The sequence below is a fragment of the Eurypyga helias genome, unplaced genomic scaffold (genome assembly GCF_000690775.1).
Source record: "Eurypyga helias isolate BGI_N326 unplaced genomic scaffold, ASM69077v1 scaffold26570, whole genome shotgun sequence".
Taxonomy (NCBI): Eukaryota; Metazoa; Chordata; class Aves; order Eurypygiformes; family Eurypygidae; genus Eurypyga; species Eurypyga helias.
In genome coordinates this window covers 1-11,716 of record NW_010228089.1, presented here as the reverse complement: position 1 = coordinate 11,716, position 11,716 = coordinate 1, and the positions used below count along the sequence as shown (strand labels likewise).

At 60.4% G+C, this 11,716-nt stretch overlaps 1 protein-coding gene across 1 annotated transcript in view; it reads left to right on the top strand.

The window, feature by feature from the left end:
* Positions 1-11,545, top strand: part of LOC104514726 (actin-binding LIM protein 3-like) — a gene marked incomplete at both ends in the record, with an annotated part of 12,307 nt that extends 762 nt beyond the window's left edge. Inside the window, 11 exons of the mRNA XM_010158484.1 lie at positions 1,802-1,928; positions 2,052-2,145; positions 5,101-5,188; positions 6,545-6,603; positions 7,221-7,292; positions 7,673-7,828; positions 9,037-9,066; positions 9,442-9,571; positions 10,404-10,502; positions 10,912-10,994; positions 11,492-11,545. Coding sequence (XP_010156786.1) covers positions 1,802-1,928; positions 2,052-2,145; positions 5,101-5,188; positions 6,545-6,603; positions 7,221-7,292; positions 7,673-7,828; positions 9,037-9,066; positions 9,442-9,571; positions 10,404-10,502; positions 10,912-10,994; positions 11,492-11,545 — 992 coding nt within the window. The remainder of the gene's footprint in view (positions 1-1,801; positions 1,929-2,051; positions 2,146-5,100; positions 5,189-6,544; positions 6,604-7,220; positions 7,293-7,672; positions 7,829-9,036; positions 9,067-9,441; positions 9,572-10,403; positions 10,503-10,911; positions 10,995-11,491) is intronic.
* Between the last annotated feature and the right edge of the window lie 171 nt (positions 11,546-11,716).

Sequence of the window (11,716 nt, the reverse complement as noted above, 5' to 3'; positions counted from 1 at the left end):
TTCCTGCGGCATGGAGCTGCTGCACACCAGGCTCACTTCAGCCTGTGTCCGAAGCGAGGGGACCGCAGCGTTAACGTGCTGTCAGTGCATCATGGTCTCCCACGCACCCCGTGTTTGCTGCTGTCAAGTCCCAGGGGAGCTGTCTCAGTGCAGGTTGTGGGCAGGTGGCAGAAGGCAGGGAAAGCCAGGAGCTGTGCCACACCGTGCTGCCCAAACCCTGTGACATCCGCAGCACCTTGCTGCTGCAGCTTAGCAAGCCCTGGAGCATCAATACCTGGGCAGAGTCCTGCAGCCACAGACGGATCCAGGACCATGGTGTCACCCATGGCCCTTGTCACATGGTGCTGGCACTGGTGGTGGCTGTTTCGGTTGAGTTGGTGCTGATGGGTCCCTGGGAGTAGCCACGCACCCCCACACACCCCCCCAGGCTGCCTCCCCCCAGCTCTCACCATGTCCTTGATGGAGTTAGGGGATGTGTTGGGGTTTGAATGAGCCCTGGCCAGAGGACACACCTTCCCCAATCTTTTTCCATCAGCACCCAGAGCTGCCCAGAGGTGGCTGGCCCGCAGCATCCCACTGTCTCCCATAGCCAGGGAAGGGCAGCCACACTGCCCCTCTCCTGCCTTCCTCCCTTTCCCACCAGCCCTCCTCCTGGGCCTGCAGAGCAGGGTTACCTGAGGGCAGCATGGTTTATTCATAGGCAGCTGCAGGCAGCAGCCAGATGTAGGCTGCTGTCTGCATATGCCCCTTGCAGCCCAGGTCGCCCTGGCAGTGCCACCCAGAAGGGGTGGCAGGGGTCTTGTGCCTGCTGGAGCCCGCGCTGGCGCACTCTGCAGGGAGCACATCCCTAGCAGAAGAATGCTGAGCCTCTCCCTGCAGCCCCAGCCCTTCGAGTAACCAAAAAACAGCAGGATCTGTGTGAGGGAGGGAATGGATCCTGGCTCAGCCGAGCTGGGCAGCCTGGGGTCAACAATCCTCCCCCCTGAGCTTTGTCCAGGAGGCAGAGACTTGGTGTCTTGCCGCCTGGGGATGGGCTGAGTGGAAAAGCTCAGGCTGCCTGTGCAGTGCTGCTGCACCTCCCTGGGAGTGGGGTTAAGGAGAAACCCCATCCGGGCCAACCTGCTGCCCAGGGGGAGAAGAGGACAAGGAGTCAAGGTCAGGTGTCTGAGGCCCATGTGCTTCCTGCTTGCAGCCTTGATGGGAGCCAGGGGAAGCGAGGAAGGAAGGGAGTCTCGTAAATACAGCAGCGAGGCCGGACATGGCTGCCGGAGAGCACAGCCCTTCCTCTGCTGCGCTCGCTGCTGGCCACTTCCCACTGCCCCCGCCCCGAGGGAAGCCCCCGGGACCTGCCAGGGCACCATGGCCCCGGCAACGCGAGCATTCGCCCTGGCTCCAGCTCGCCGCCTGGCTTCTGTGCTCTGGCGGGTGCTTGGCCAGGGTGGCTAGTGCCAGCAGTGCCTCCCAGGTCCCAGCTCCAGCAGGAGGGCTTTCCTCCTGTCTCCTTTGCTGGGAACAAGCAGAGGTGGCATATTCCATAAAGAAATGATTCCCCCTACAGAAATGATCCCTGAGAGGCTGCTCCTGGAGTGGTCTAAGGAGCAGGGTGGTTATAATAGCAGCATCCCCTAGAAAAGGGAGTCCTAGGGGCAGGGCTCTCCTCTGGGTGCAAAGGGTGTGCTGGTTAATGGCTGGGATGCCTCGGCATGGCCCAGCAGATGTGGGTGTTCCTGTCACACTGCTGAGCCCCCCGCCAGGGAGCTTCGGTGGTCCCACACTCCCCCTCCCCTCCTGTCCCCCCAAGACTGCGCAGGCTGCAAGGAGGAGATCAAGCAAGGCCAGTCCCTCCTGGCCCTGGAGAAGCAGTGGCACGTCAGCTGCTTCAAGTGCCAAACGTGTGGGATCATCCTCACCGGCGAGTACATCAGCAAGTGAGTGCCATGGCGCTGGCCGCAGGCTTGGCCGTGCCAGCCATCGCTGGGCTGGGGCTGCAGCAAGGGGGTGCCCAGCCCTGCTCACCCACCACTCACCCCCTTCTCCTCCCTCTCCCAAAGGGATGGCATCCCGTACTGCGAGTCTGACTACCATGCCCAGTTTGGCATCAAGTGCGAGACCTGTGACCGGTACATCAGCGGCAGGGTCCTGGAGGTGAGTCCCCAGGCCGTGGCACCCCATCCCGGTCTGTAACGCGTCAGTGTGTGTCCTGCCCCGAGGTGCATGCCTTGGGGAGGCGTGGGAGTTTCCTCACACCCTGTCATGCTACCCTCAGTCTCTCCGGTCTTCCTGCAGTGGGTGTGTGGACAGTCTGACCATGCTCTCTGGAGGGTGGGAGTGGGATAGGAGCATCGCCATACCACAGACCTTTGGAGAGGTGGCTTGAGCACCGGAGCTCCAGAAGCAGCCAGAGCACGTTGTGGCCAGGGTGTGCTGTGACGTGTCTGGAGCCCAGGATGTGGGGACACCAGCCTTCACCAGCTGCTGTGGCATGGTCCCCACCGTGCGCACCCCAGCCTGCCTTCTGAGCGCATCCCTGAGCAGGCAGCCTGCCTGTTGCCTTGGAAACACATCCAGCACAGCTGCCCGCTGCCGAGCCTGGGCAAGGGGATGCAGCACCCTGTCTGCAGGCAGCCAGCCCCACAGCACACCTCTTGGCAGGACAGCCACCAGATCAGGGCATCCCCTGCCCTGGGCCAAACCCAGAGAGGGATTTGCTTATCACCTTGCTGGCCAGGAGGAACTGCTCTGGCAGAGCCACTGAGGGATGCAGGGATCCCACAGGGATCCCGAAGCAAGGCATGGATGCAGGTGGCTGTGGAGGATGTTTTGGGCAATGGTGAAGCTGCACAGCCAGAAGAGGTGGGAAGAGTGGGGTTTGCTGTTGGGGAGGGACCGAGAAGTCCATCAGTGCTGTTCCTTCCCATCAGCCAGGCAGTCAGATCCTTCCTACAGTCCCTGCTCCTGGAGGTGGGGTGTCCTGTCATGCTTTCTGTTTCTACCCCATGTGCAGGGGAAAAGAAAAAGCCGGAAAATCTGGTCTGAGGGTAAACCAAAGGTGCAGGAGCCAAGAGGCAGGGAGAAAAGACGTCAGAATTAAACCTGCTGTGATTTTTAGATCCCCTGGTAATGCTGCAGGGCTGGTCTGTGGTGGTGTAGAGGCTGCAATGCTGAAAGTGTGCTCAGTTACTCCTTCATGGGAAGGGAAGATGTGGGTGGCATTAGCACCCACACCTCTGGGATGTCCGGACAGCAGCAATAGGAAGCTGTATCCCAAAATCAGAGGTCCTATGGCTCCACGGCGAGCCAGACCGCAGGTGCTGTGGGCTGGAGTGGCAGTGGCCGTGTTGGTCTCCAGCCTGCTGAGCTGTTCCAGGACATCTCCAGCCTGTTTCACTCACAGCCTCCCAAGAAGTGGTCCTGCCAGCTGAGCTAGCCTGAAAGCACCCAGCCTGGCCAGGGAACCTCTCCTGAACCTGGAACCGGGTGCCAGGAGCCCTCCAGCATCTTCCCCCCTCTTCAGGGAGCCGCCTCTGCTGGGGAAGGCTTCTGCTGACTCCAGGCATCGGCAGCAGCCCCGGTGCTGGCTGCTGTGAGCGTCAGCTCAGCGCTGCAGTGGCTGCCAGGAGCCAGCTGCCCATTGTGGGGCCACTTGATAGCAAACTTCGGAGGGGGAAGCCAGAGGGTCCCCTGTGGTCAAATCCCTCCTGCTGCTCCCCTGGGCAGCCTGGTCCTCCATAACCTCGATGACCAAGCAAGGCTGGCACCGTTCACGGTGGGTCTGTCTCGGCAGTCCTCCCACTGGTGGCTCTCCTGCCATGTTACCAACTTCTGGGTGTGAACTGGGGATATTTGGGTTGTGGGCTCACTTGGGCCAGTCCAGGAGTACATTGTGCTGTTGCCAGCTGGGAGGTGCCTGGGGCGCAGGGCTGTCCCCTCCCTGGATTGAGGTGCACTGCAGTGAAAGGAGGGGGGGTCCCACTCTCCCACTCATCTCCCCTGCCTGCCCTAAAACCTTCCACTCATTTTTGGCATGAACTGGAGGGAAAAAGCCGTTGGCTGCCATCTGCAGCCTAAGGACATTCCAGGTTGATTTTTATGAGCAATCAACTGGCAGATTCTCAATTGTCCTTGCAGCAAATTTTCCTGTTGATCCTCCCTGTTTCAAACCAGGTCCAGCCCCCTCTATCATAACCCTCCCCTTTGTCAGCCAGAGCTTCATCTTCCTTCTCCCTCCTTAAATTATCCTTCCTCTTCTCTTGGATTATTATAGGAGGAAAATGTCCTCTGGGGTCGAACTCTAACAGCACAGCCCAGATTCCTCCTGCCCTGAGCCAGCTCCTGCCTTCCCAGCTCCCAGCCCAGAAAACGAGCCTATAATTGAAATGCTAGCAGACACTTTGAGTGGAAACAAGCTACCAATTAAAGCTATTATCTCTGTCAAAGAGCAAAGGGAGCAGCCCAGCTCCTGCTCAGCTGGGGAATAGCATGTTGCTGGTGCTGAAGTTTGGGCATGGTTACACAGAACGGAAGTTTATTTAGGGAGAGGGGCTGGTGGTGGCAACCAGGGAGGGTCTAACAGCAAGGGGAAGCCTGTGCTTTGCCAGGTTTCTCTTTGGGGCCCTTATCCCTTTACTGCTTCCCTGCTGTGATGTTCTGGGCCAGGTTTGCTGTTCCTCTTCAAAGCTGTAGAGGGAAGGGGCTGGTGCAAAGTATGGCTGCTTGGCTGGGTGTTACTGCAGAGGGTCTCACTTATTTCCAGGGTGCAAGGGCAATTTATTAGGGGTGAGGTTTGTAGGGGTACCTTCCTTGGGGGTTGGGGATCTCCTGGATCTGCTTTCCTGTGTGTTGGACAGTTCAAGGAGAGCAGAAGGTTCCCAGTCTGACTCATAGTCCAGCACGTCAGAAGCATGAGCGATGGAGTGTTTTCCTCTGCTTTTCTCCATGCGTTGTGCTGGTCCCTGACGCCACCACAGGCAGTTTTGCCCCATTCACCTTGTCGTTGCCTGCAGCAGCAAGCGATGCCAGGGCCCCTCGCTCTCAGAGATGTGAGCAGGTCACCGTGTCCTGCCTTGCTCAGGGGCCTCTCTTGTCTGCCCACCCTTGCAGGCAGGAGGGAAGCACTACCACCCCACCTGTGCCAGATGTGTTCGCTGCCACCAGATGTTCACGGAAGGAGAGGAGATGTACCTCACAGGTAGGGATCCTGCTGTGGAGAGGAGGGACACCCCTGCCCCATGTCAGGGCATGGAGCAGCGTGGCTCCATGGAGGTGTGCTGGCTGGGGGGGGGTTTGGGGTTCAGGTCCTTATGGCGACCAGTGCCAAAAGGGTCTCTCTGTGCAGCAATGCCAGAGACCCCTTCTCTGCTGCTCCCCAGCCCCTGCACTCTTCCTGGGCCATGTGGCAATCATTTCTGTCTATGAAACCTTCCCTGCCACTGAGCTGGAGACTTCTCTCCTTGTTGGCAGCTTTTTGCTCCATGGGAGTCTCCGTGCGCAGCTGGGGAGCGCCGCCGGGCATGCCTGGATGTGTCCCTGGCCTGTGCCCAGTGAACAGAGGCGGGGATGGGCTCAGGGTGCCCGGCTCCCTGTCCTCCCTAACCTCAGGGGAGGGCCCAGCACCCCTTCCCCACCATCCCCAACACCCCCTCCCATCCAAGGTACGCTGCCGGCAGCACCGGAGGGGTAAGGTTTCCGTTTGGCACAGCTAGATGGTTTGGGTTTGGTTTTGGCAGGAGCTCATCCCTGCCTGGAGCTGCCTGAGGGGCTATTTCCAGTGCAGAGGGAGGGTTTGTTTTCTCTCAGCTTGTGCTTGCCTGTCACCCTAAGTCACTAATGATCCCATGGGTGGCAAAGGGGGAACTGCACACTGAGAGAGCAGGGATCCCAGCAAGGCCCTGTGGTGGGCAGCAGGATGGGTGTGCTGAGCATCTGTCCCCAGGCACATCTGGGCAGAGCTCAGTGGCTTTGCTGGTTCCAGCCCAGAGAGCATGAGAGGGGCTGTGGATGCCTCAGGCTCAGTGTTACCCTGAGTTTAACCAACAGGAGCTGCCTGGCTGAGCACTGGTTGGGCTGTGCCTGAAACACACCTGGGTTTGCTGTCACAGTTTAGTGTTGGCCACTACATCTGGGTGATTGGGAGCTGTTTCGTTTCTCAGTACAGACACCCGGTCCCCACTGCCTTCCCAACGGGCACATGCCTATTGGCGAAGGCGTCCAGGGAAGCCAGTGGGACCTCAGCATCCTCGAGGCTCATCGCCTCCCTCCTGCTCTGCTCCCCACAGAGAGAGTCTGGTTCCTACCTCCCACCCCTGCAGGGCCCCCCAGGAGCTGCCCCCCGGCATGCAGGGGTTACACTCCTGTGGCACTGGTTGCTCAAGGCTGCTAGGGAGAGTACTGACATGTTCCCCCTCAGGAGCACAGGCTGCAGGGCAGTGCTGGAGTTGCAGAGACAGGATGGGACTCCCCCATGGCAAGGACAGCTGGACAATCCCAAGCAGCGGGGGGTGAGCTGTGTGCGGAGCAAAAATGCTTTCCCTTTACTGCCTTGCAGGCTCCGAAGTGTGGCACCCCATCTGCAAGCAGGCGGCCAGAGCAGAGAAGAAGCTAAAGGTAGGCAGCAGATTGGGGTGGGGCACTGGGACAGGTTTCCCAGAGAAACTGTGGATGCCCCATCCCTGGAAGTGTTCAAGGCCAGGCTGGATGAGGCTTGGAGCAACCTGGTCTAGTGGAAGGTGTCCCTGCCCATGGCAGGGGGGTTGGAACTAGGTGATCTTTAAGGTCCCTTCCAAGCCAAACGATTGGTGATTCTGTGATCTCCAAGAGGTGGCATGTCCCAGGTGATGCTGCCCCCGAATCCCTTGCTGGAGGTGAACTGTTATGGCAGTGTTGCAGCCCCGCCAGTTTTCAAGCCCCGAGTGGCTTCCCAAGGCTGCCATGAGCTCTGTCCCCACTGCCCACAGGATGACAAGTGGCCATGGCTGCCTCCTGGCTGGTACGAGTCACTCAGCTGGCTCCAAACCTGACCCCGAGAGCAGCCAGGGTGCAATGCTGGATGGCAGGGCAGCCTGCAGCAGCCACAGGCACCAGCAGCAAGCAGAGTGCAGAGAAACTGGATCTTGAGTGCAGCTGAGCCCCAAACCCAACGATTTGCTAGCTGCACCCAGAACTGTGCCTGCTCAGGGGTCCCTCCTCGCCATCATCTGTCCTCTGATTTTCTGCCCCCACAGCACAGAAGGACGTCAGAAACCTCCATTTCACCACCCGGTTCCAGCATCGGCTCCCCGAACCGTGTCATCTGCGTAAGTACAGTTTTACCCCTTATCCGTGCAGGGCTGGACGGATGCTCCAGCCCCAGGGAAAGGAGCAGCAGTTCCCAATGCTGCTCTGCAGTGTGAGGTGTGCCCTGGGGACAAGCCCAGCCTTTGGGGACAGCACAGACAAGCTGTGCTGCCAGTGCCATTGACAGAGATCAGGAGCACTCCGAGGGGCACAGTCCCACCCTCCCAGCTCCTCTGCGCCTTCCCACCTGCTGCCTCTTGGGCATCTCCTCTTACCTCTTCCTGCTGCTGGGGTGGGCTCTGTCTGCTCTTTGCTGGCTCCGCACTGTGCGCTCCAGCTCCCCCTTCCTTCTCTCCTCCTCTTCCTTTCTGTCTCTCTGTCTGTCTCTCCCTCTCCCTAGGCTAAAGTGGATAATGAGATCCTTAATTACAAAGACCTGGCAGCTCTTCCCAAGATTAAAGCCATCTATGAAGTGCAGCGTCCTGACCTCATTTCCTACGAGCCCTATCACAGATACACGTCGGATGAGACACTGGAGAGATATAGCTATGGGGAGGTACTGAGTCCTGATGCACCCAATGCTGGGCTGCACAGGGAGCTGGGCCCTGATTCGGGGCAGTGGGGGAAACTGCATGGGGGTTTGCTCACTCCAGTGGGAATACTGCAGGGAGGCAGGAGCAGGGGTAAGACAACTCCCAGAGGCTCCCCATCACTGGGAAGGGGTCTGGAAGGGAACCCGCGGTGCTGCTGCTGAGTAAGAAGGAAACCAGTGACCTTAACTGATCACCGTGCCCTGCACACACTGTGCCTCACACTCCACATGCAGGGACAGATGAGATGTCACCCTTGGGAATGCCATGGCAGGGAGCTCACCCATGACAGCCTGCAGCAGGAGCAGAGGAGAGAATGCAGCCCACGTGCATCCCTCTGGGGTGGAAGGACAGGCGGCTGGCAGGGCAGTCAGATGGCTCAGGCCAAAGCCTGGCCCCTGTCAGGCAATCATCCTGCATGTGAGGTGCCTTTTCTCCCTTGGTTGGAGCGGGGAGTAAGGCTGGCCCAGGACACGCAGCCCTGGCACAGTGTTTTGGAGCTTGGCAGGGCTGTCCCTGTTGGGTGCTGGCCCCGCAGCAAGTGAAAGGGGGCTCGGTCAGTGAGTGTTTGCAAACCTGTGATGAGATGATGCCAAGCAGCATGTGGCATGGGACTGCCCTGCACCGTTCCCCCAGGCAGGCTGGGGCTGCTGGATGATTTCAGTAAGTCTGTGGAAGAAGAGGGTCTGAGCAGCTCACATAGAGATGGGGGACCTGCAGTGGTCCTGGGAGAGGACTTTGTGATGACCAGCAGCAGCATCTCATACATCTCAGACCCAAGGCTTCCTAGAAGCCTGCCTTCCTCCAGAACACCCAGTGACAGTACCCACAGCCTGGCCGTGGCCACTGTGGAGCTCCATGGAGCCAGCAGCCACCTTCCCCTCTCACAGCCGCAGGCACTGAGGGACTCCACTGAGGTCCCTGAGAGAGCAGGCTGCCGATTCAGGGGGTGCCATCCCTACACCACGTCCCATCCCGGCCAGGGGCTCCCTGCCCAGCGTCCTGCCATAGTTTCGCTCTGGCTGTGCCACCAGCCGCCCTCCCTGCCTGGCAGCTGTGATGGGGATGTAACATGGGGAAAACAAGCCACTGTGGGACCTCGGTCTGTCGCTGCTCCCCTTAACTGTGCTCTCTCTCTCTCTCTCTCCTCCCCTTTGCCTCCTGACACCTCCAGTCCTTGGGGACCCTCTCCCCGTACTCGCAGGTAATGCCCCCGGCAGTCACCGAGGGGTCTGTCACCTGCTGCCACCGCAGCATGTCCCTCTGCCCAGGGACCACTGGGGCTCTGCTCAATGTCCCCCTGCCCGGTGCTGTCCCGAGGTGGGGGGAGATGGGGGAACCAGTCCGGGAGAGTCCTGTCCTTCAGGCCCTGTGGAGAGTGGCGTGCAGCCCTCCCTGGCAGAGCAGACCTGAGGTGCAGCTTCTGCCCTGTGGAGGGGCACACTGGAACTTGGGAACAAGCTCAGGGATCTCCGGCCATGGGACACCTCCCCACGGGGCTGGTGAGGCACTGACCTGCCTCGCTCCTCATCCCACCAGCTCTAACTCTGCTTCTCTCCACACCTTTCTGGGTCCCCAGGACATCTACGAGAGCTTTGACACTCGGCAGAGGCGAGCCTCCAGCCCTGGCTACATCGACTCCCCCACCTACAGCCGCCAGGGCATGTCCCCCACCATCCCGAGGTCCCCCCACCATTTCTACCGCTCAGGTGAGGATTCAGCTGCATCCCAGGCTGGGCTAAGATCAGAGCCCCAAACAGAGCAGGGATCATCAAATTGTCCCCTGCTTCTCCCAGGGGACCTCGGTGGTCCCTCTTCTGGCAAGCAGGTGGGAGGCCATGTGGGGCTGACAGCAACAGGCGCTGTGGGGCAGTGACCAGTTCTGCTATGGGCATCCTCCAGTTCCCCTGACACTTGTCTTGTGAGGAAAGGCTGAGGGGTCTTTGTCCTGGCTCAGACTGGAGCTGGAGCTCAGGAAGCTGGAGCTCAGGGAGGAAGGTGACACCCAGGGCCACTGAAGACCCCTCAGTTGGCTTGGTAGCTCTGTGAGGGGCATGCACAAGAGGGCTTGTGCAAAGCAGGGTCCTTACACACTCACACACGAGTGCATGCCCTGGAGCATGTCAGAGGGGAGCAGAATGTGTCTGTGCCACGTCTCCTGTTCTTCAGAGCCATGGAGGAACAACTGGGAGAATCCAAGGTCAGTAATTCCAGAGGTTCCACATTCTCTGAGCTCCCCAACGCTGCACCGCCAAGGGCCTGTCGCTGTTTGCCTCCGCAGCATGCTCAGCTTTCCTCTTGCCAGCAGTGGGGCAGCCTGCTGCCCTCTCACAGCACCCGCGCACATCCCTCCTTCCTCCGGAGATGCGGGGAATCTCCCCCTGCACCATCACGCCATCCTGGACCACAGACATCCTCATCACCCCCACCATGTGGGTCGCCCCCCGCTCTTTTAACACCACTGCATTTAACACCCGTTTTCTTCTGCCTCTTGTTCTCTCTCTCGGTCACTCACGGCTGCTTCTGCTCGGCACCACGTAGGCAGCGAGAGTGGGCGCAGTTCCCCCTACTATAGCCAGTTAGATGTGAGGTCCTCCACTCCAACCTCATACCAAGCGCCCAAGCATTTCCACATCCCAGGTAGGCTCTGGAGCGCCCCGGTCCCGGGGGAGCGCCGTGTTCTGTGGCATGCCCGCATGTGCCGTCCCCGCTGTGTCGCATGCGTAGCTCCGCCGCCTGCCTAGAGCCAGCTGGCAGCAGGATCTACCCCTGGTAGAGGCCATCCATAAACAGGACCTGCAGCTTGAACCCTCCTCCCTCCCCATCACCACCCAGACATCCCAGAGCTGCCCGGAGTCTGCTTGAGCCTTGCAACGTCCCTCTTATCCCTCTTCCCTGACCTTCCTTCACCTCCCACATGAAGATGAATCCCCTGCAGAGAACCTGTCCCCCTCCCCTGCCTCCCCCCAAGGATCACGAGCCGAAGCGTGTCTGCCGGAGGCCCTTCCACACCCATCCGCTACAGACGACTATTTTATACTCCCCCTAGGGCCCGCTGCTCCCTCCCCCCAGAGTCTTCTGGGCTTGCCAGATGCCCGTTCCCCTTCTGCAGGGATTGCAGGGGGCCACCAGGTAAGGGCCACCACCCGCTCCAGGCCACGCAGAGCCCACGGGGATGGGGACGGAGCGGGCAGAAGGGGAGAGTGGGGAGGGAAGCAGGCAGAGCTGCCCACCCATCCTTCAGCCTGTGCAGGTGGGGCAGAGCCCCAGACCACCCTGCTCAGCTTTAGGCATCTCCCACTGCCCTTGTCCTCTGAAGCGTGGAGCCCTCCCCACTGTATAGCTGAGGCCCTGGGACAGCATCGTGAGGACCCCCGGAGGCTCCCCACCATGGTCCCCTGCTCCCTTCCCATCCCTGCCAGGGTTCGGCCCCACTGCCTGCCCTGCCCTTCTGCTGACGACTGGTGGTTTATGGATGGCCCCCTCCCTGCTCCGCCAGCTCCACTGCCTGGCCCCTGCGTGGGGGCTGTAGCTCTCAGCGCCAGGCTCCGGCTCGCTTTCCCTCCCAGCTCGCTCTTTTCTCTCTCTGCTGTGAAAAGAGGCTTTGGCTGATGTGGTTTTGCCCCCAGGTAGATGGCAGGTGGTTCTTCCAGGTGCTGGCACCCCCAGGAAACCGCACTAGCGTGAGCCGTGGTGCATTGCTGCCGGCTGGCAGGGGTGGCCGGTGGTTCCCGTCTGTGCCGCTCCCTCCTGGGGCCCGGAGCGTGGGCCCCGCGGTGCATGCTGTCGCTGGGGTGCTCACTGCATGTCCTCCGTGCGCACCGCTGCCCGAGGGCAGCCCTGGGACCCGCTCC